Source organism: Physeter macrocephalus, chromosome 7, assembly GCF_002837175.3.
Source record: "Physeter macrocephalus isolate SW-GA chromosome 7, ASM283717v5, whole genome shotgun sequence".
In the NCBI taxonomy this organism is placed as follows: domain Eukaryota; kingdom Metazoa; phylum Chordata; class Mammalia; order Artiodactyla; family Physeteridae; genus Physeter; species Physeter macrocephalus.
In genome coordinates, this window is record NC_041220.1 from 23940600 (window position 1) to 23963634 (window position 23035).

The window sequence follows — 23035 nt, forward strand, 5'->3', positions numbered from 1 at the left end:
CGGGATCTTAGTTCCCTGACCAGGGATTGAACCTGGGCCCCCAGCAGTGAGAGCGCCGAATCCTAACCACTGGACCGCACGGGGAATTCCCTATACTGTATTTCTTATCTCAAAATATTTGCCTCCAAAAATTTGTTACCTAAGTCAAAATGGTTGCCTAACATAATTTCCCCTGCAAAATTGTCAAAAGAATAATGTTATCACCTTAGACGGGAACTCAAGCACTGAGATAGAAGCCACATCTGAGTATTGGATGTATTTTATTTGTTCACATTTATCCTACTTGAGGTTAACACTACTTCATTGGACAGTTTAAAAAATCATTCTGTAAACAAAATAAAAAACAGCAGCAACAGCTAAAATAAAGACACAATGGATACTAAAATAAAGGAATGCATTGGAAGGAATATTCTGCATAAGCAAAGAAAATGTGACCATGATTATGAATTCAACAATAAGAAAAAAAAACTCTAACATCTGTAAAAGACAAAACTATAATAGGAGTAAAAAAGAAGCAACAATACAAAGTGCAGGTGCGATAGTTTTCATTTCCAAGTCCATTCAGGAAATAGAGCATACTATTCTTTTATATAAAGTGACAAGTTCCGCTTTAAACATTCAGTTACGTTATCTTGCAGGTTGTTTTTTCAATTTACTTTATCTCTACTTTACATGGATTTAAATGGAAAGATGGTCATATGTGATACATGGTATAATTTCTTGAACCTATGGAGAGTATGGAAATGGTAAAGTTTATTGTTTTACTTTTTGCTTCATTTGCAATGAGTAACAAGAAGCTGAAAATCTAGTATGAGAAGCATCAGTATTTTTACTCCCCACCCCGAAAAAAAAAATCCTGAGCCCTCTTATCATTTTTGTTGCCACTTTCAGATTCCCTGTAACAAAAGACAGTTCATTTCCCCTGAATTCTGGCCAGCTGACTTAAATCATCAGTTTTTTAAATGCAAAATTGGCCTGGCATTTGTCCAAATTGATCAGATAGAGGTGTTATTCTGGCACCACATAAAAATCACTTACACTTTCATAATTGCTTAGAACCTCAAAAGGGAACATCTGTTAAACATGATTTTTGAATAGAGGACTTTTATGAAATATATTTCAAATCTTAAAAAATAGTTTTAATGCTCCCTAAAAGTGATATAGGATTTACCCCAGCTGACAGTGCCTATCCCATTTAAGAACATTCTGTGTTTGTGGCATTCTACTTTCCTTACAGCTCTAATTTTATTTAAAAAGCCCAAATACACGTCTGCTGCCTTATTTAGTGTTAAACAGCACTATGTATACAGCTCAACAGCAAGATTAAGAAGTTATAAATACACACAGATCACGGACAGAGTCATCTTTCTTTCGGAATTCATTGAGTAAAACTGTATTCTGGTAAATCCCCCTCCCCCCCGACAAGAGCGCGTACTGTGCCTACATCGAGGTGTTTAAGTATTTCTCCAACAGCTTTCATTGTATTGTATTATGAAAACACTAGGCTTTAAGCCGGGTACTAATAAATATTTAATTTAAAAGGAAGAAAGAAACCCCAACACAGAACATAAAAAAGACCCTCCCCCCGCCCCCGTCCTGCGTGTCCCTACAGAAGGCGCGGGATTCACCCGGACATGGCTGAGATCTCGTAGTCACTGGCCGAGGTGAGAGGCTTGCCCATCATCCGGATGTTTTTTGCGCTGGTGATTCTGGCCATCATGCACACGGGCTTGTCAAAGTACTTCACCAGGGCAGGCTCTGTCAGGAGGGAGGCCAGGAACTGCTCGAAGGTGATGGCCCAGTCCCGGTCCAGGCTGGTGCTCCGGGGCAGCGCCGCTGTGCCCCGGCCGCTGCGCACCAGGACCGTGTCCTCGCCGATGTCGTCGCAGTGCAGCTTGTCCTCCTCGTGGGAGCCGGCACTCAGCACGGAGTACGAGGACATGGAGCTGTCGTCGTCGGAGATGAGCATGGAGGAGCAGGCCCCGTGGTCCCGGGGTGAGGAGTCCTCTAGCTTGATGTCCTCCATCTGTCCCCCCAGGGAGTGTTCCTCGCCGTCCCCCGCCAAGCTGGCCGGGAGGGGCTCCACGGGTTCCGGCGCGTAAGGCTGGCCCGGCCCTTTGTTGGGGAAGAGCACGCCGCCGGGGATGCCCTGGTTGCCGGATGGCCCGCCGCCTCCGCGCCCGCCCTCCTTGGCAGGCTGGGTAGTGAAGAGCTTGCCCACTTCCCCGATCTCCAGCAGGAGGCTGGTCACCGCCGCCGTGGCGTGGTACAGCTCCTGCTCGTTGGGGTCCTCGCTGAACATGTTATACATCGTCTTACACAGCTCGATAAACTGCCCCTGAAAAGTGATGGAGGGAAAACACAAGTATGTGGCCACCTCATGAGGAGCACGGAGGCAGGACCCAAGTGGACTGCAAAGCCATTTCATATCAGGACTCCTACAAGATCCCGGAAGAGTCCTACCGTAGGGTGCATGGATGTGTAGTTTAAAGTCTCTTTAAATGCTTCCTTTTGTTAAACTGGGAAAAATTCTAACATCCATGAAAGTAGAAAGAATGAAATCACACACCTTTATAATAGTACCTCTCATTCTAGAGTCAAGAAGGACCACGGGGACTTCCCTGGTGGTCCAGTGAGTAAGGCTCTGCGCTCCCAATGCAGGGGGCCTGGGTTCCATCCCTGGTCAGGGAACTAGATCCCACATGCATGGCAACTAAGAGCCTGCGTGCCGCAATGAAGCTCCCACGTGCCGCAACTAAGACATGGTGCAGCCAAAATAAATAAATTAATTAAAAAAAAAAAAAAGGGCTTCCCTGGTGGCGCAGTGGTTGAGAGTCCGCCTGCCGATGCAGGGGACGCGGGTTCGTGCCCCGGTCCGGCTGGGCCCCTGAGTCATGGCCGCTGAGCCTGCGCGTCCGGAGCCTGTGCTCCGCAATGGGAGAGGCCACAACAGTGAGAGGCCCGTGTACCGCAAAAAAAAAAAAAAAAAAAGAAAAAAAAAGAAGAAGGACCATGTTATACAAATGTTTCACTAACTGTTTTATCCTTTCTTGCAGTATCTTAAGTAAATTGCAGACCTCACCTCATCTCATATCTACACACTACAGCAGGCAGCCTAATTTTTCCAAGATCAGGTCAGCTCCAATCCCCTCTCCCATGACACATCTGCTGGTGTCCACGGACGGAAGTCATGCCTCCCACCCCCACCAGGATGATTTATCTGTTCTTCTGTTAGAAAACAGCATTTGCATCCTGCATTTTAATTATTTATATTGTTTTATCGCCCTCATTACATTCCAGCTGTTTAAGGAAAAAAATATGTCAGACACCTTTATAGCTGAGCACAGTGGTTTGAAAACAGCATGAGCTTGTCTTCTGAGTATCTGAGGGTATTTTTAAAGATTGGGATGAGAATGCATGTATTCTCAAATTTGAATATTTCGTGGTTCACATATTCTCTGAGGAGGTCATTTTCTCACAACAGAGCATACTTTTAATGCACAAAAGCATGCACAAAATAGATCCAAACAGGAACTAATTAAGCGGCTTGAGGAGTACTTATTCTACATTTATCTATGACTAGAAAACAGAGCTTCAAGGTTTGAAACGCACGAACTACACTGTTTGGACTCACCTGATTCAATTTGGGTAAATCCTTTGCATTCTTTGATTTGGATTTATTTTCTGGAGTCCAGAGTCTCAGATAATTACGATTTTCTTGAGAATTTGCCCTCTTCCCTAAAACCCAAATGCCAAGAAATAAGTGTTCAAAGGTCAAGAAGCAACTGCTGAACCAGCAGTAAGGGAAACACAGAGAAGAGAAAGTCTGTACCTCTGTCAGGCTTTAGACTCACTGTAACAAAGCCATCGTCTGCACTGTGTTTGCTTCTGCTGTCCAATCCAACCACTATCAAGAAAGATTCAGAAGAAAAAAAGGAGAATGTTACATGATAAACCCATAGGTTTAGCAGGTGTAGTAGAAAACAGAAAAACCTCTAGGTAGAGTTGCCTAACATAGCAAAACAAAACAAAAACAAAACCCCAGCACATAAATAATCAGGTAAACAACAAATAATTGTTTCAAGTGTGAGTTCCCACATATCACATGGGACATACTCACGCTAAACAAATTATTTTTTGCCCACGTCAAATTCAAATTTTACTGGGTGTCTCATATTTGATCTGACAACTGAGTGTTGCCTGCCAGATCAGTAAACAAAGGATGTTGCAGCCATCAAGCCAGCAGCACTGCAGCTGCCCCCAACTGTGCCATCTCCACCCTGAGGGGATTCAGGATGGAGAAAAATAGGATACTGGCCCTAGATAGCTAAGGTGCATATCAAAGGAATGATTTCGGTAAGCCGAGACTCTTGCATCTTCCCATACACAGAAAAGCATTAAATTCATTAACTTGAGATATCTGGTTTCTTTAATTAACACTAATCTTTTGATGTTCCCACTACCTGTTTTTTTTTTTTTTTTTGCGAAAAAAATCTTATATATCCTGGCTCTCCTCCCTTATTGCTTCAGAGCAGCCCCTCTGAGCTATGCGAGAGGCTGCCTCCTGGGCTTAAGTCTTCAGTATGTCTGCCGAATAAAACATAATTCTCAACTTTTAGGTAGTGCTTTTTTTTTTTTTTTTACAATCGAAAAACTCTATCTCTAGGTGAAAGATTCCCCAAGAATTCTTTTTCACAAGCAGGGCTCGGTGTATAAATAGGAATTAAAGGAATGATTTCATGTGGTGTTCAGTACTTAAAAAATGGTGGTGCTGGCCCCAGTGAATGTTGATTTCCCTCCTCTGTTACATTATCATCTTAACTTTGTATACATGAGATTGATCTTCTGTCAGGCTCTGCAAAAGATCAAGAACTCACTTTTTAAAAAGAAACAGACATCTATGTTGATAAAAGAAAACAAATGTCATGTGCTACTAAATTCCTTCAGATTCATAATCTGGCATTTTTTGACTTTCAAGAAAACAACTTATAATTGTTTTCTTCTTTCTTCTTAAAACAGGATATCCCAGGGCTTCAAAAGGGAGAGGTGTACAATCCCCCCAGTTTCCCATTCAGTTTGTCAGCTGTAAGAATGCATTCCAAGCACTTCCTCAGCCATACAAAAGAAGGCTGGTCTGCCGCATGTGTAACCTTTACCTATTTAGTGCCAAATTAAAATCTCAGCAGCTTTTAAGACAGACTGAGGACAATGTACTATATATGCCATGGAGAAAGTCCTCTCCTCTTAATGTTGAACTAGCTTTAGGGAACAAGTACATAGTCCAAAATGTTATGGTAAGCCCCATGCCATGGATATTATACAGCCAATTAAAAACCATGTTTTCAGAGAATGTAAATGACATCATAATAGGCTCACTGGATTTTAAGTGAAAAAAGGATACAAAACTGTATAGGCAGAAGAGGTGGAGATGGCATGTGCCAGAACACACTTGTTCTATTTTTAAATTGTTCATAAAACAATCCTTCAGCCAAAACAAACAAACAAACAAAACTGTATCGTCAGTTTGATCCCAGTTTTATATATATATTATGGATATTATTATAATTATATGGATAAAAAAGGAAAAGAAATACTTCAAGATATTAATTATTCTTGATAGTTATCTTTATATCATGCAGTTTTAAGGCATCATTAGCTTATTTTATATATTTTGACCCATATTTAAAAAATTTTGATACAAAGCAATAGTACTTTTGGAGTTAGAAAAAAACATTTTTTAAAAAGCATCTTTTGAGGCTATTAAATGCTACTGGCATGTAACCATTCCTGAAGCATTTCTGAAACAAGTGACTCCTTTTCTGAGATGAGTGCCCACTAAGAAAGATGGGGCTAACATTTTGCAGCCAAAATATGATTGCTAAGGATTTGAAGAATATTGTCAGATGTGCTAAGGCACTATGCTAGGAGGCTTACTACATCATCTCACTAAGTCCTTACTATACCCAATGGGACAGCTCTCATCTCCACTTTCCACACAAGGACCCTGGTGCTCCCGGATGCCCGAAGCTGCCTGAGGTCATCTAGACAAACAGAGCTAGCATCCTGTCCAAAACTCCTGCCCTTAACACGTATCACCAGTAAGAAGACTGTGTGGTTCTCGCTCCTCTCCACTCAATCACTTAGGTGGCTCACAGTTTAAAAGCAGGTCTAAGCTGTGCTTATTTGGCGACCGTTAAGATTTAAGAGGCAAAAGGACCCAGGAGCAACCCATGCTGACTTTCAACCTTGGGTGAAGTCAGGAGGCTGGCTGCCCTACGGATGAAGTATCAATAGAATGGAGATAATGCACAGCAGCAGCAAGCCCGGACGCTGCTTAGATCCACACATGGCACAACAGAACGGGTTCATGTGTAAATCTGGAGATATTTCTAATGAGCCGGATCATGTCTGTGTAGATCGAACAACCGCACAGAGCAAGGGTCAGCAAACTTTCTCTGTAAAGGGCCAGATGGCAAATATCTGAGGCAATTCTACCACTGTAGTGTGAGAGCAGCCACAGGCAATATATAACTGAATGAGCTTGGCTGTGTTCCTGGCTGTGTTCCAATAAAACTTTATTTATAGGCAGTAATGTTTAAATTTTATATTATTTTAATTCTTTGATATAAATTTTATATTATCACAGGCCGTACAAATAGGTGGTGGGCTGGATTTGGTCCAAAGTTTGCTGACGTCTGTTACAGAGCAGCGTATCTGATATCAGTGCTAGTCCAGATTCTGGAGAGCAGCATAACAACAGAATGACGTTCTTAATGAACGTGTCTCCCTATCAAGGAGAGGGGGGCAAAGTATATGCTCTACAGGTAACGCTTTTTCTAAGCCAGCAGGACACAATGTACATGGTCCTTTCGGTGGGCCGAAGTACCCACTCCCCAGTAGTTACTCAAGTTCAAAAATTTAAAAAGAAAGTAGCATCTTAGGCACTTGTATTCATTATACTTCTCTGATTGCCTAGCTTTGGAGGTACCTTTTCCCAATAACAGAGGGCTCTGTAGAAAAGAAACAGAGACGCCCTGACGAGGAAAGACACTTACCATGTGTGCATTCTGGGGTGATATCTTCAAAGAAGTATTGAGTTGCTTCAAAAGCAGAATCTGGCTCGTCTGGATCAGAGGATGGCTCTGGAGAGGGAGGAGATATGATTCTCCTATTGGCGGGGCCATGACTCAATGAAAGTGTGCTTTAATTGTTGAAGAAATGACACGGGGCTCATGAGAAGCTGAAGTTACGAAGGTGGGCTCGGGGGTCCCATCACTGGTGCGGGCCTTGAATGCCCACCTCCTCAAAACCCTTATGGGGGAGGGGCTCCCTCCAGTTCTAACTCCACCTTCCTTTATAACAACCCCACACTGAAGTGTCCCTTCACATTTGCCTTTTTTGGAGACTCTTCCTAAATCCTATGGAATGATGCTTTAAGGAACCAAATTTTGGGAAATTGTACACTATAATGATAATTCCCAAATCTATAGTTTTACCCTATCTCTATCCTTGGAGCTAATCTCCCTCCCTCCCTCCCTTCCTTCCTTCCTTCCTTCCTTTCTCTCTCCCTCTCTTTCTCTTTCCCTCCACCCCTCCCTCCCTTTCTTTTTTAGTATTTGCTAGATATTTCCAGCTGGAGGCCATCCTTGTTTAAAACTGAACTCACAACTTCACCATCTTTCCCACCGTTTCTGTCAGTGGTAACACTGCTCCCCCTCGACTCAGAATCCCATGAGTTACCAAATGTTATTCGTTCTCTTGCAGAAGCCTGCTCTTTTCTATTACTGCAACTCACACTTCAGACAGGTGAATGATCATTGAATTAAGCACCTGCTGATTCAGGAACTCATGTAAAAAGTATCGTTCAGTTTGTTCTTAGTGACCAATGAGTGATTCTGTACATCAAAAAAAAAGGCAAACAGGTCTCACCAAAAAAAGACTTCAAGCCAGGCCAGAGTCACAGGTACATGTGCTACTCTGTGTGTCTCACTTACCAGGCAAGACGTGCATTTTGTACAGGAGTTTGAGCTTCTCTGTGAGGTCCCCGTGGCACACGGCACCTAGAAGTCACATAAGTACCAATGTGAAATGCACCATGTGTGCTACAATCCCCCCCCCCCACCAGGCTCAGCGTCCCCCTGAAGCACCTACTTTTACAAATTGAAACCCAGGTATCGTGTGGCAGAAAATTTGGCCAGGACGTATTTGGGTTGAAAGCTCTGGAGCCAGGATACCTGGTTTCAAATGCTTTGTACTTACTACGTGCCCTTGGGAGAGTGAACCTCTCTGTACCTCAGTTTCCCCTCTATGAGGCAGGATGACAAATTAGAAGACACTACCAGTGGTCTTGATATCAGGGCCCATGAAATGTGAGAATTAAAGGTGTTAACACTTAGAATAGCGCCTGGCACAACTTAAACTAGTGTGATTGATAAGAAAAGTCAGGTGACTGGGCCTCAACACCCTAAATACTTGCTAGAGTTCAGAAATAATACATGTTTTAGAGTGCTTCAAATTACTCATTTTAGAAATCTTTTTTAGTTGCTTTTGGGGTCTCTTAAATATTTCTTCAGTTCAATTTAGCCTAACCTAGCTGCCATTATATCACCATTGCTTCAACCCAAAGAATCCTGTTACTTTTTCCCTTACAGTCCATACGTATTTCAGGAATCAGAAAATCCTTTGTAAATACGTGTTCTCAGAGCGCCTAGTTGAAGGTTAATCAGATTTGGGAAAAGGGGAACCACAGGATCTGGACTGGTTGGCAGGGACACCAGGGGTTATCTCGTCCCATCCCCCCACTTAACGCAGGGGCCTCCTCCCACACCCACATCCACGTAAGAGAGACGTCTGAACATCCTCAGGGACGGGAAGCTCATCACAACCAGAGGCATCTCATCTCACTGGGGAATTCTAGAAACGCTGAAAGGGCTCCTGTCATTTTTACTTCAGTCAGGACCCTTAACCTGCAGGTTCAAGTGCATAAATTCCATGAACCACAAACAATGTAAAATGTGGCCACGTGCCGATGTCACTTTTGGGGAAGATTTCCACAGTCCTTATCAGATCTCAAAGAGATCACAACTCAGAAAAAGGTTTAGAACTATTCCTTTTCCTTCCTCTTTAAAGTAAAAGAAAAATAGGTCTATTATGTCTTCCTTACAACAATCCTTCAGATTTTAAGGACAGCTGTCCTGTTCCTCTCCAGCTTATCTTTTCAAGGCAAATTTATGTGCCCCAGGCTATACCTCTCTACATTTTTTCAACTTTCTTATACGACATGGTTTGTACACTCTTCCCTGTTCTTACCCACATCCACCTTATGTGTTAATGTGTCCATCAATAACCCTCTGGACAGAGAGTTCCAGAAGCCTCTAGTCTACTGCAGAGAATAGTGGAACTGTTCTTGACACTTAGCCTAAGTCTGGATTCAACTCTTTATACTCTTCACTCTGGAGTTTCTTATTGACCACATAGTTAACTAAACCCCCAAATGCTTACACACTGACTAATACTAACCATGAAAATAATGACAGACATTTATGAATCATTCACTTTGTGTTAAATCCTATGTTAACTACTTTCCATATGCATTTCACTTTCTTCTCACAATAATTCTACGAGATGGTCACAATTATTATCCCAACTTTACAGGTGAGAAAAGTTGGGCTTATTGATATTAAGTAATGTTCAAGGTCATAAGCTAGCAAGTGGCAGGCTCAGGATTTGAACTCAGATTTGTCTGACCCTAGATCGCCTGGCTGAAACCACTATACTATATATGCAGACATACAGTTCTTTTACAGTCACTTCTTAAAATTTAAGATTTCTGATTTATCTCTATCAGTTTGTTTTTGCCAGTCATTTCCTCCTCTGATTTCTTTAAATCTTGTTTTTGTCCTCCAACACGATGGCTATCTCTCTTCACTTTGTGTAGCCAACACATTTGGCTGTGGTAGCTTCTCTACCTTTATAGTTTAAATCCCTGACTGAGTCAGGTAGAGGGGGATAAGCAGTAATTGTAGTGACAACAATAACTAACACTTTTTGAGCCAGGCACTGTTGTAGGAACTTTACTTGAATTATTTCTTTTAGTCCTGACAATAACTATTTTGCAAATGAGGGAACAATAGCAGAGGTTAAATACCAAGCCCAGCATACTAGAGAACTCTCCATTGACCGTCATGCTTTGGGTGCAGGGTTCAGACAGTCATTGAGTCACCAACATCCATATCCCTCCAACTTTCCGTTTATAATGAGTTATCTGTCCAGTGACCAGCTGCCTCATGACATCTATGGCATGTTTAGAAATGCTGCCTTCCAGCAATACCACTGGAAAAGGAGATCCAGCTAATTTGTGGCTTGCGATTGTAATCCCTCATCTCTAATTCCATAGAGACGGTCTGTTCACTAATTTCTAGAGGGATCTTTCTGGAGATGAACATTGACATTATTGATCCATCTCTTCCAGAATTCATTCTTTAGTTTCTTAAGACTTGAACAGAATTTCTCTTTTCTAGTCTACTTGTCTGTCTCCATAGCTGTAATCAACCCGCATGACTGACTACAGCTCTTGAGACCCCTCCCGGCAAACCGGGTGGAGTTTACTTTGCTCAGAGAACTCAACTGCATTTTTAAGAAGCCTAAGTACTCTTCTCCAATGTTTTCACTATCTTGGACCGCAAACTTCTCTTTCCTTTTCGGAAGATTTTGAAGAGTATTTACCTTGCTGGGGTTTGACTAGGCTTAAGTAAATTAAATATTTATATTTATTCCTATCACTTTCTACACGTGTCTGGTATTTTCATTATGAACATCTTTGCTAGAAGCAGATTCGCATTACAACTAATTGGCCGTAAGGCCATTTTGCCATAAAAGATAAAAATAACTAGTTGATGGTTACATTACACTAGAAAATAAGATATCCATTTTTCATTTGATATCAGTAAGATATCAAATCCTTCAGCGAGCTAATTTAAGCCAGACTGTGTTAAAATTTTCACCATTTTCAAGAAACATATCTATCAGGAATCACATTACGATTTCCTTTTGGGGGGATAGGAGGAGCTTGATTCTTCGTTTGCCTCCAACGTCTAATACTGCATGATAAATCTGGTAAAGATGGCCTGAGAGGACAATCTGTTGTATCCAAATTAGCTAAAGAATCAATCATTAATGTTCTCGAAGGCTGTTGTGAATTAGTAGCTGCTTCTTTTATATTTGCCATAGCTTGGTGAACTTTTGGTTTCGACGAGTGAGAGGTATGACTGTGCTTGTCGAAGGACTTATAAAAACTGATTTGTTATCTTTTTCTAGTGTCGTAACTGTCAACCAATTATTTTTATCTCTTATGGCAAAATGGCCTTATGGCCAATTAGCTCTGCAGCAAAACTGGCTGCAGCAAAGATGTTTACAGCAAAAATTCCTAGAACCCTTTCTACACGCAGAACCTGTCCCTTTTTCCTCCTCCTTATTTTTGTCCAAAGGTAATTTAAAAAAATCTCCCTTTTGATAAGACACCAAGGTGATAATAATAGTTACTTTGGGGCAGAAAAGATTAGGAGAGGGTCAAAAGGGTCTTTAGCCTTGTCTGGATTGTTTTACTTTATTTTATTTTGTTCACTTTTTTGAAAAGCAGAATGTATTTATGTTACTTTTGTAATTAAAAATTAATGCCTCTTTCTTCCCTAAAAAAAAAAAAAATCCTATTTGCTGTCCTTAGCACAGAGTAATGAGAACAGCCCTCATCTGAATCCTGGACCCAGTACGTACTAACTGTGCTTTTCAGTTCAATAACAGACATATATTGACTTGCTAAAAATGAATGTCCCGGCAAGTTGCTTAACTTTTCTAAGCCTCCATCTCTTTAACTGACAATGGGGATACTAATAGTAAGCAGACAGGTAATAAAGCATAATATTGATAGTAACTGCATAAACGCTGCTTCCAGGGTGCCTGAGTTCAAACTCCAACTTTGTAGTCGTGTGCTTTAGGTAAATTAAATACACATAAAGCATAAGGGCAGTGCCTGGCTGAGCAAATGCTATATAAATGTTAGTTATCAATACTATTATTACCCTCAAAGGTCTGTTGTTTGGATTAAGTGATAAAGTACAAGTTCTAAAGCATCACAACAGAGCCTGCACTTAAAAAAGGTTAGTTTCCTCCATGTACCCTCTTTGAATGATATATCTGAGTGCTTTATACAAATAGTTTTTACTTATCTAAGAGGACCTTATCTACACCCCTTTGCTTTTTTAACAACCATCAGCTCTCTCTGGCCTTTAAGCCTTCCAGGCATTATTCTTAATGATTTAGGGTACTTTTTGGAATCGTCGTTGGCTCTATGTCTGACGCCTTCATCTTTCGTGGGCACAGGTCATTTTCAAGTGCATGGACCAATGTCACAGAGTGGCACAATTAGAATTTTAAAAAGTCTTCCTTCTTATCTCATTCAGGCAGCCTGACATAATGCCTGCTATATCCACAACCTCGTATTGGGCGGGCCAAGCTTGACCACCATGTAGCTTTTCTGCTCAAATATTAATGGGACAAGAGTCCAGTGGAATATAGGACAGGAAACAGGTCAGACAGTGAGGCTGACAGGCAGAAACTCGTGCTGCTTGTGAGGTGAGGATGTGCATTCTCGGGATGGACACCCTTCCTCCCCGCAAAATGGAGAGAAAAGACTTCCATTTAGACTGCAGGGCTGTTGCATTATTTTTTTCAGCTCCTTATTAAAAACATCATGAAATGTTTTATAAAATTTTATGAAACATATGTACTGTAAATATATTTTTTGACAAAGAAAAGCAATCCATCCAAACATTTCTTCCCTTGTAAAGTTATCGTGATTTGTGGTTTTAGTGTTTAAGTTGGCATTCTTGCAAACTCTCTGATAATGTATTTTAACTAGTGCTGAGGACTATCGAATGTAGAAGGTAACGGTTTAATCATATAATATATCCATTAACTAAAAACGAATTTTACAGTCAGCTTGCAAACCTTAAAATGGGCTTCTCTGTCCTGTAAACCTTGTCTCCTGAAGCGAGCGGGGCTGTGGCCCTGCGGGCGGCACAGAGAACCCAGAGGACGGTGTTTACTGACCTATGCCCCCCCTGCCCCTGGCCCCAGCTCATGCGATAACATCACGTCCTTACTCAGTCCAGAGACAAACTCTCGGAAGTTGATCAGAGAATCTCCATTTTCATCTAATAACTGGAATAAGCGCGAGGCAAGCACGTCAGAGTGAGTTCCGCAGGCCCAGGGAAAGAGCAGAGGAAACATGCCCTTGAACTGCTCCAAGTCGATGCGGTACTGCTCGAGATAGGGCAGGCTGGGGTCGTGCCGGTCCAGGGCATTGCTGCTTCCACCCCAGTAGCAGCTGGTTAGGTGTTCCGCCTGAAAAATCAAAGAACAGGAGGACTACTGGGGACTGCATCTCACAGCAAATACCAAGAAGAAAGGCCCTCCCTCAAATTTGGAAAAAGGCTTTAGGTCACCCGTGTGCATCTCCTGGGGGGTGGCAGGCAGTGGTCTGGTCCCAGGGCCCCTTGGCTTCTCTTCTACATATATCTCCACTTGACCCTGCTCCCCCCAAACTCCATGGCAACCATCTCTGCGTTTACATCTGGCATGAAAAACCCGGTTCAATTGCTGGCATAGGTGAAAAAAGAAAGAAAACCCTCCCCTCTCCATTTTCTTCTCCACCCACCCATCCCCACACTCAAAAGCATTTTAAGAAGTAACTCCCATAAAGACAAACTTTTTTTTTTTAATCTAAAAGAAATACATAGAATGTTAACCTGTAAAAAGGATCTGTAATTCAGGCAATCTGATCACCTTGTGGCCTCAGTGAGGATGGTACAGCCCAGAGGGTAAGTATCTTCCACAGGGTCATCTAACCAGTTAGTCAAAGCAGAATCATGCGATTTTGGGTCTCCAAACTCCTAGTTTAGTGTCCTGTAAACCCCCTGCTTCCTGGTCATCAAAATCACATTAATATTATCCTAGTCATCCAGTAGTCAGGCTACAAGTGTGCGGTCCTCCTGTTTCACGCATCTGAAAATAGCTCCAGGGAAATTATGAGTAGGAACCACTAGGGTGAGGAGAACAGAGATCCAACAACAGGCTTCTTGTTTCCGTCCTTGGAAAGAAGGCTGCCTCTTTATTCATGAGGTCATATTGATTCTGGTAGAAATATACGCCCATTCTAGGAAGACCGCAAAGAAAAATCATCTAATAGAAAGGCCAGGAAGAACACCCCAGCTCCCCTGTATGTAGACATTTACAGTTAGCACTGAATGGTAGCCTGGGGAGATGGGAGGGGCATCCAGAGGGAGACTTTTATTTTTTACTTTATTCTCTGTTGTACTATTTCATTATAAGCATGTATAAATATTGCAATAGCAAAAGGCACTTACAAAACAGATCTCCCCCTCCCCCTGCCTAGGGGTTCTGAGAAGGGAGAGTCCGTGGTGAGTGCGTAGTACTTCAATGTTCTCACTTAGAAGGAGCAAAGAGGACCAATGTCTTTGTCCTCACTGTTTGCTGGGAATTGTAGCTAATAACCCCAAAAAGAGCCGAGTGAGAGTAGGCAAGAGAGGAGGAAGGAGAGGATTCTGCAGGGCAGCCTCGGGAGAATAAAGGAAGTGTGTCAGGTCCACCAGGCTTCGGGGCTGCACTGGCGCTGTGGGTGGAGATGGCGGTGGGGCTTGGAGGAGTGGTGATGGTGGCGACGTCAGGGCGAGGAGGGTCCGAGGGACTGCACGGGTGAGCTGTGCTCTGAAGCGATGCCCAGCAGCCCCCTGGGTGGGACGGTGTTGGTGATACATCCCCAGGAAGGGGCCTCTTTACCGGAGCTTCGTCAGTGGATGAAGGTTACCCAAAGCACTTCCTCCTAACTAAAGCGCTCACGTTCCTCTGGAACCAGGCCTGAATGTGGTGCAGGCACTCTCACCGTGCTCACAACCTTCAGGAAACGACAAGCCATGCAGACCATGACCCTCGTCTTTGATGAGACCCCCTACTCCATCATTTGGGCACTAGGGACCCGAGATTGAAAAGGACTAATTTAGAAAGAGTTCAAGAGAAACTAAGGCATAGGGGCCCTGAGCCACATTTTCCACCAAATCTGCCTCAGGGTGGCGGCCTTTCACCTTTTTCTACCAAGTTTTAGCCCAAAGCCCAAGGCAGAAAGCTCCGTGGGAGACAAATGTCTCTTTCCTTTGTATGCGAAGGAAAACCCCCAGAAATTGGCTTTTTAAAGGACTAAGAGTCTGGCAGCGTGTTTGACACAGTAATGCCTCAATAAACGTTCGTTCAGATGAATTAAAGCCAATGAAAGTCTTCAAAAGACTCAAGAAAGAGTCGGTTACTGAAGTCTTTGTCTTGGGTTCCACAGTGCCCGAGAGTCCTTCCCATCCCTGACACCAGCCAAGGGTCTCGGGTTCTCTCTTGGGGCGCTCAGCAGACTTGGGGAACTCGTGTTTGTCAACACACCCTTAGGGCAGGGTTTTGGAGTGTAAAGAAAGCTTTCTTCAGGCAATATCCTCGGCGTACAAATGACACACCTGGTACCTGGAGATGCATAGACCAGAGAGTGCAGGGGTGCCCGGGTAAGAAGACAAGGGCACCCCTGCCTCTGTGTCTTCAGTGATCTCGGATCTTGGACTTCTGCACAACCAGCCCTGGTCTTCCTTTTCCCGGTGTGCCCCGGAGTCAGCCTCCTCTTTCTAATGTCATAGCGCTTCCCATTATCTGTGATGGTCTTGCCGTCTCCAGCTGCTAACTCCCGCTTCCGTTTAGTCAACCCCAAATCCTGGTCCTACTGGTACCACCCTGTGAAGCAGATTTCTTCCAGTCCTCAGTATCCTTTGAAAATCTGATCTCAACTGGATCATTGTATCTTCTTGTTTTGATCCAAGTTGGATCACTGTAGTTTTTCCTTAACGAAACGAAGAGGGACTCCCTCCTTACGGAAAACCAACGTACGCAGAGCAATTAGCTACCACGCTTTACGTGTCTGAAAAAAATAAAACACGAACGAGATGGCACAGGCTAGACACTTCGCCGTCAAGTGCTGAACGCAGCCTGGAGGGGACGCAGTTGTCCACTCTGTTGGTCATGCTGCTGGGCTGCACAAAGCCACCAACCTCTCTCTGCCGGCCCCAGAAGCACACAGGGATTATACTAGATGGAAAACTGATCACTAATTCACCTATGTATTCAACACACATTTGGAACACCCAGTGGGGAGAGACACTAAACTAGGCACCAGTGAGACAAAAGGAAATAAAACGGTGGTGCCTCCAGTAGCTAACAGGCAAGCGGGAACATTTGCAAAAATATTCCCAGCTCTCACATTCTCTGATCCTAAGATCTATTAGTGTCCAACTCAGATCTTTACATTTGTCCCTTTATGTTCATTCCTGTAATATCTTTGCAGTCCTCAACCGTCTTCCTTAGTTCTGGAAGTAAAAGGCTCTGTACACACGAAGCTAGCCAATTAAAGACTGTGATAAAATCGGTACCCACATAAAAGGCATCTTTTAAAACTTTTTTCTTGGCAATTGCTGCATTTTTACAATGTTGGGAATGACAGTTATGACAAAAGTATTTTTTCTGGAAGAAAAACCATCCTATACTGCTTTATTTACTGACATAATATTTTCTTATTGAGGATCAAGATTGGTCTGGGCTGACTTAGAAAGGAAAATTGCAGAAATTTAACAACTAAGCTTTTCCTTAGACATTTGAGCAGCTTTATTCTTATTCTAGCTACATATCTCTTTTTAAGAGTGCTTTAATATAGATTAATATAGGAAATTGCAATTTACAAGAGTTTCAGGAAGAATTTAAACTTGATTGCCATCATTCCAATGAGAATTATAAAGTTACGCCTTATTTTCTTAAGACCAAGGAAACAGCTAAAATATTACATGGAGTGGAAGAAAGCTGAAACATCAATTTAAATGAGTTACATCTTTATTTTTCATATTAAGTACTCTATTTTAACACTCTCAGCTCTATCTTCCTATTTATGCATGTTGACACTCATGCTATCCCTTCACAATTTAACAGAAAAATCTAGAACTAACTGAATTATTAAGTGAACTCCATTTTCCCCTGAATGTACATGAATTTTCTTTGAAACTCACTTTGAAAAGAGCATAAAGTTCTTCTAGCTCATCAATGGTAAAGGAAGTTTCTGTCACAATGGTTCGTACCTATAAGAAGAATAAACACAATGAATTTCACAAACTCAAAAATGTCATAATGGGAAACTTCCTGATTTTCTTGTTTTAAATCATCTTCAGTCTGTCAAGCAGGAATTTGAGTTGGTAGGAGTGTAAGGAAGGATGGAGAAAGGTCACGTGCCATTTCTCAAAAGACTCACCACGTTCCGTTTTGTAGTATCCTCCAGTGTCTGGATCACCTTCAGTCTCTGTTTGAATCTCATCTGCTCAATCAAATCCGCCCGGATAGTTCCAAATTTCTGGAAAAAAACAAGATTGGTATTTCAAGAAATCTGCTAAAGCACTCGATATCACGTCTGCAGGACTGATGGGGATAAATCCTGATACCAGTGGGAAATTTCTTGCCAAATGACAGGCCTCCTAGACTATACCTTTATTTACTATATGGCGTTTGTTTATTTTGAGGCCATTAAACATCCATAAATAAATAACAGAAATTTCTCATGCTTCTTAACAATTGAACCAAATTTCAAAGCCACATGAGTCTTCCTCAAATCAACAGTTCATGGGGAAGCAGAGGGTTAAATAAGGCTACAAGGGCCCTTTGTGGATGAAATAATGCTTTAAAGGAAGAACTTTCTTGGCAGGAAGAAAGGAAGTATATAAGGCTAACTACTAAACTGGGAGGCTGTAGGAAATGTTGGAGTGAGGCTTCCTGTCCTGATCTCTAGTTCAACAGCATTTGTCTCTCATTGGCAGACACTGAGGGCTAGCAACCTTTTTAAACTCAAGATGCCTAGCATTGCCTGAATGTTTGTTGAACTAAATTTCAAAAGCAAAACAAGTCTTCCAATCTGAAGGCAGAGAAAGAATATATAAGGTTTTATCTCTCTTAGTGTTGCAAAAGAAAAACAAAGAAATTCTGCATAAAGCATGAAGCTTAACTCATAGAAGCAATGCTGCAATGGTTAAAGACATTTAAAGGAAAAAGGAAAACCTGACAGACAATATCAAGCGTTGGCAAGTGCACGGTGCAACCAAAACTCACATGCTGTTGCTCAGAGTATCAACTGGTACAACCATTTTGGAAATCTATCTGGCAGCATCTACTAAATCTGACCAGATACATACCTATGACCCAGAAATTCCTCCCTAAGTATATACCCAAAAGAAAGGTGTGTATATTTTTAACAAAGGACATAGAGTAGAGTATTCATAGTGCCACTATTAGCCAAAAGCAAGAACCACTCAAATGCTCATTAACAGTAGCATTGTGGTATTATCACACCATGGGTTACAATGCAGCAATGAAAAGGAACAATTTGGACAAATCTCACAATCATAATGCTGAGCAAAATAAACCAGAACCAAAAGAGCATATTCTGTATAATTCCATTTTTGTGAAGTTCAAAAACAAAATCTATGGTGCTAAAAGTCAGGAGAATTATTAACCTTGGTTAGATGGATAGTGACAGGAAGGGGACACAAAGAGCACTTTTGGGGTGTGGCATTGATCTGGAAAACGGCCACATGGGTATGTTAAACAGAAGGTTTAAAGAGTGCCTTTGTACGTCCCATACCATGGAATCCTACACAGAAATGAAAAAAAAGAAAACAACTACTGACGTAGACAATAACTTGGATGAACCTCAAAGAAATTATGCCAAATGAAAAAAGACAAATCTCTGAAGTCAGGGGGCCTGATTCCTCCAGCTCTGTTTTTCTTTCTCAAGATTGTTTTGGCTATTGGGGGTCTTTTGTATTTCCATACAAATTGTAACATGTTTTGTTCTAATTCTGTGAAAAATGCCATTGGTAATTTGATAGGGATTGCATTGAATCTGTAGATTGCTATACTACAAAGCTACAGTAATCAAGACAGTATGGTACTGGCACAAAAACAGACATACAGATCAATGGAACAAGAGAGAAAGCCCAGAGATAAACCCATGCACCTATGGTCACCTAATCTATGACAAAGGAAGCAAGAGTATACAATGGAGAAAAGACAGTCTCTTCAATAAGTGGTGCTGGGAAAACTGGACAGCTACATGTAAAAGAATGAAATTAGAACACTCCCTAATACCAAACACAAAAATAAACTCAAAATGGATTAAAGGGGCTTCCGTGGTGGCGCAGTGGTTAAGACTCCGCCTGCCAATGTGGGGGACACCAGTTCGAGCCCTGGTCCGGGAAGATCCCACATGCCGCGAAGCGGCTGGGCCCGTGAGCCATGGCCGCTGAGCCCGCGCGTCCAGCCTGTGCTCCGCAACGGGAGAGGCCACAACAGTGAGAGGCCCACATACTGCAAAAAAAAAAAAAAAAAAAAAAATGGATTAAAGACCTAAATGTAAGGCCAGACACTATAAAACCCTCAGAGGAAAACATAGGAAAAACACTCTGACATAAATCACAGCAAGATCTTTTTTGACCCACCACCTAGAATAATGAAAATAAAAACAAAAATAAGCAAATGGGACCTAATTAAACTTAAAAGCTTTTGCACAGCAAAGGAAACCATAAACAAGACGAAATGACAATCCTCAGAATGGGAGAAAATATTTGCAAATGAAGCAACTAGCAAAGGATTCATCTCCAAAATATACAAACAGCTCATGCAGCTCAATGCTTAAAAAAACAAACAACCCAATCAATAAATGGGCGGAAGACCTCAATAGACATTTCTCCATCATTTAATCCCTTTCTCCTGGTTCTGTTTATGCCTCACTCATTACTCCTTTTCTGTCTCCTTTGCACATCCTCTCCATCTCGAAACCCTGGAGAACCCCAGGGCTCGGTCTTCAGACCTCTACACACCTACTCCCTAGAGATTCCCAGTCACTGTTCACCACCTTTACTGTTACCACCTTGATCTAAGCCACTACTGTCTTACAATAGCCTCTAAACTGATCTTTGAGGCACTGCCCCGCTTTATTTTTCCCCTAGAAGCAAGAGTGGTCCTTCTAAATCCTGAGACATGATACTACTCCCTTGCTCACAACTCCAGCGGTTTCACAGCTCACTCGGGGTCAAATTCCAAGTCTTGCCAAGGCCTCCAAGCCCTACACCCTCTCCCTCCCTCCCCCAGCTACTTCTCTGATCACCTGCCACCACCCTTTTCTCACCCCCTCAGTCACCTTGCTGTTCCCCAAGCACGTCATGGTGGCTCCATCGCCAGCGGGGGCTTCTGCACCGGCCCCTCCTCTGCCTGGAAATTGCTTCTCTCAGACACAATGTGCTGTGTTGTGTCACGTGGCTCCCCCATGTCATTTGTGTCTCTGCTAAATGTCCCTTCACCAGACACACAAACCTCAGAGCAACAGCACATCCCCACCTTTTTTACCTGGCTGTGTTCTTTCTTACTTGAATTCACCATACCTCTCACCCCTTACTGTGAGGGCAGAGACTGTGTCCTCCAGAGCAGAGGACAGGTGCTGGTTCACAGCAAGCGCTCAACCCGTATTTGCTGGACACACTGAATCCTCGGGATAATTCCAGGAAGTAAGTGCTCTTCTTATCTCCATTTCAGAGATGAGGGAACGGAAGTTTAACAAAAATCATTACCTGGGCATTAACTTGCCCGGGTGCCCAGAGCCGTGGTGGTGAAGCCCAGTTTGAACACAGGCTGTCTGATTCTAGGGTTCGCACTCAGAGCCCCACCCCTGGGAGACTCCGCAGGGGTCACCTCCCTGACTTGCTACAGAGCACAGCTGGTACTCAATAAAGGCCTTGGGTTGCCAGATTCAGAAAATAAAATACAGGAGATACAGGATGCCCAGTTAACTTGTTGATTCAGATAAACAAGAGTAATTGTTTACTGTAAGTACGTCCCAGGCAATGTCAGTCCTGTACGTTATCTGACAACCCCAGACACGGCATCTCTCTCAAGGTTATTCCACATGGTGGACCCTGAACTATATAATTTATAATTTCCCCAAATTGAGGTTAACAGCGAAAAATCCCACCTTTCTAGTGCTTTCTATTTCTATCTGTTCAATACTTTCCCTCTGTTTTGAAAGAGACCTGAGTTTTGACTCAGGCGTTCTTTTCTGATAATTAAGACAAGAGCGTACGCTGACATTTTGAAGTCTGGCCAGTGGAACTTTCACCACTTATGTGGTGGGAGGGTCTTGACCTAACAAACGCAGGGTTTATGGAAGAATTTTCTCATCTCCAGAGAAGCATCTTCTAAAGACCAGAATCCTCTCCATTATATAGAAAGACACAGTATTTACTGCCACTTAGAAGCCAGAATTCAAAAGTTGTTAGTAGGAGTTGCCACTAGTGATGAAAAATACCATATTTAATTCACTCTGGGTTAAATCCTTGGATGGGATTTAAACTCCCAGGAAAGGTAACTCTTTTGATCCTAACAGAAGAGTGGAAAGCATCCACTGCAACGTGCATGCTGAAGATGGAAGACTGGATTTACTTCAAACCAGGCTATAGTATGCCTCTGATCAACAAAAAAACATTAGCTGTGCGACAGAAGGAAACTAAATTTTCTTGCACTACAACTGGCAGGGACATTAACAGGCCATGTAATGGGCTCCTTACAATAATAACCTTATGAGTTGCTACTGTTACTTCCATTTAACAGATGGGAAAACCGAGGTTCGGAGAGGTTCTATAAGCTACCCAGCATCCCACAGGGGCTGCGCTGCAATCTGAGGCCCAGTCCTTGGCTTTATAACTCCATCACCTACTGTTCTAGTGGCTAATAGGTTTTTCCTTGTCTCTGGGTAGAAAAGAACATACATTTTGGAGCAAGACAAAGATCACCATTGGCTTGGTGATCCTCACAGATTGCTAAAGAGTTATTTCCCCCCAAGCCTGACCTTCAAAGAGCCCGGTATATTTTATATTTAATTAACGTCTGTTCCTTGACTAGAAATGGACCCTGCAGTTTGCTAGGCAGGCCCAGGGACTGGCCACAGTAGAACACAGAACGCAATGGAATACATACAATGGCCCTTCCATCTGGAGCAAACGGTCCCAACCTGAAAGGAAACCCTAAACTCCAAGTTCCTGCCTAGTTATTTCCGGAGGATTTCTAAAGGAAAATGGGTAATGAGAAGGACTGGGTTGTGGTCCCCTCTCCTCCACCACCCACCTTTTTGGAGGGGCTCTGACAGAATGAAATGCTAAAAACAGGGCAAACAAACATTGGCTCAGTAGATCCTGGAGGCTGCATTTCCATCACCCAAAACAAGGGAAATTCCGGAGGAATTTCAGTTCTAGCAAAAGAATGAATTCACTAATTTAACAATACTCTTTCTAACAAATAGAATTTGGTGATGGGTGTGAGGGAGCCTAAGATTATTTTCATTTTCTAAAATCTCCCCTTCCTTACACAGTAAAGTTATCCATCCTCATTTCCAACTCTTCTCCAACTCAATTTTTCTCTGAATGTTCCTGTGGCCTGTGTCTCATTTTCCAATCTGATTCCTAACGCTTTTATGAGCTGAGAGACCATTTTCAGTGCAGGCGGTACATCCTTTTTGTGCTGCTTTGCCCCCCTGCTTGCTGATACCAACTAACACAGATAGGTTTGTAGCCCTTCGTTTTGTACCATCTCACCTGCCCTGCGTGCAATGTTCCCTTTCTCCCCCGACAGACTCAGGACGAGGAAAAAGTCAGATAAAAGCATGAGGTGGAGACAAGTCTATCCCAATCTCCCAGTTTATGTTCTCTGGGCTCTCGCACCCCCAGCATCATTCCTGGTTGGGACAAGAGTTCTCCTTCCCATGCTGGGCAGGATCTCTGTGATTTCCTTCATCCTCCAAAGCTTGCCCTTGCGTTGTTGGGAAGACGGGGATGATGGAAGACAGATACAG

General features: G+C 42.6%; 1 protein-coding gene across 1 annotated transcript in view; it reads right to left on the reverse strand.

Moving 5' to 3' along the window:
• Positions 1-301: 301 nt before the first annotated feature.
• TBC1D9 (TBC1 domain family member 9) overlaps positions 302-23035 on the reverse strand; it is a 124223-nt gene continuing 101489 nt past the window's right edge. Inside the window, exons 14-21 of the mRNA XM_024126619.3 lie at positions 17399-17497; positions 17160-17228; positions 13161-13401; positions 7995-8060; positions 7056-7142; positions 3833-3907; positions 3635-3738; positions 302-2338 (exon numbers count right to left, since the gene is read on the reverse strand). Coding sequence (XP_023982387.1) covers positions 1625-2338; positions 3635-3738; positions 3833-3907; positions 7056-7142; positions 7995-8060; positions 13161-13401; positions 17160-17228; positions 17399-17497 — 1455 coding nt within the window. The 3' untranslated portion in view covers positions 302-1624. The remainder of the gene's footprint in view (positions 2339-3634; positions 3739-3832; positions 3908-7055; positions 7143-7994; positions 8061-13160; positions 13402-17159; positions 17229-17398; positions 17498-23035) is intronic.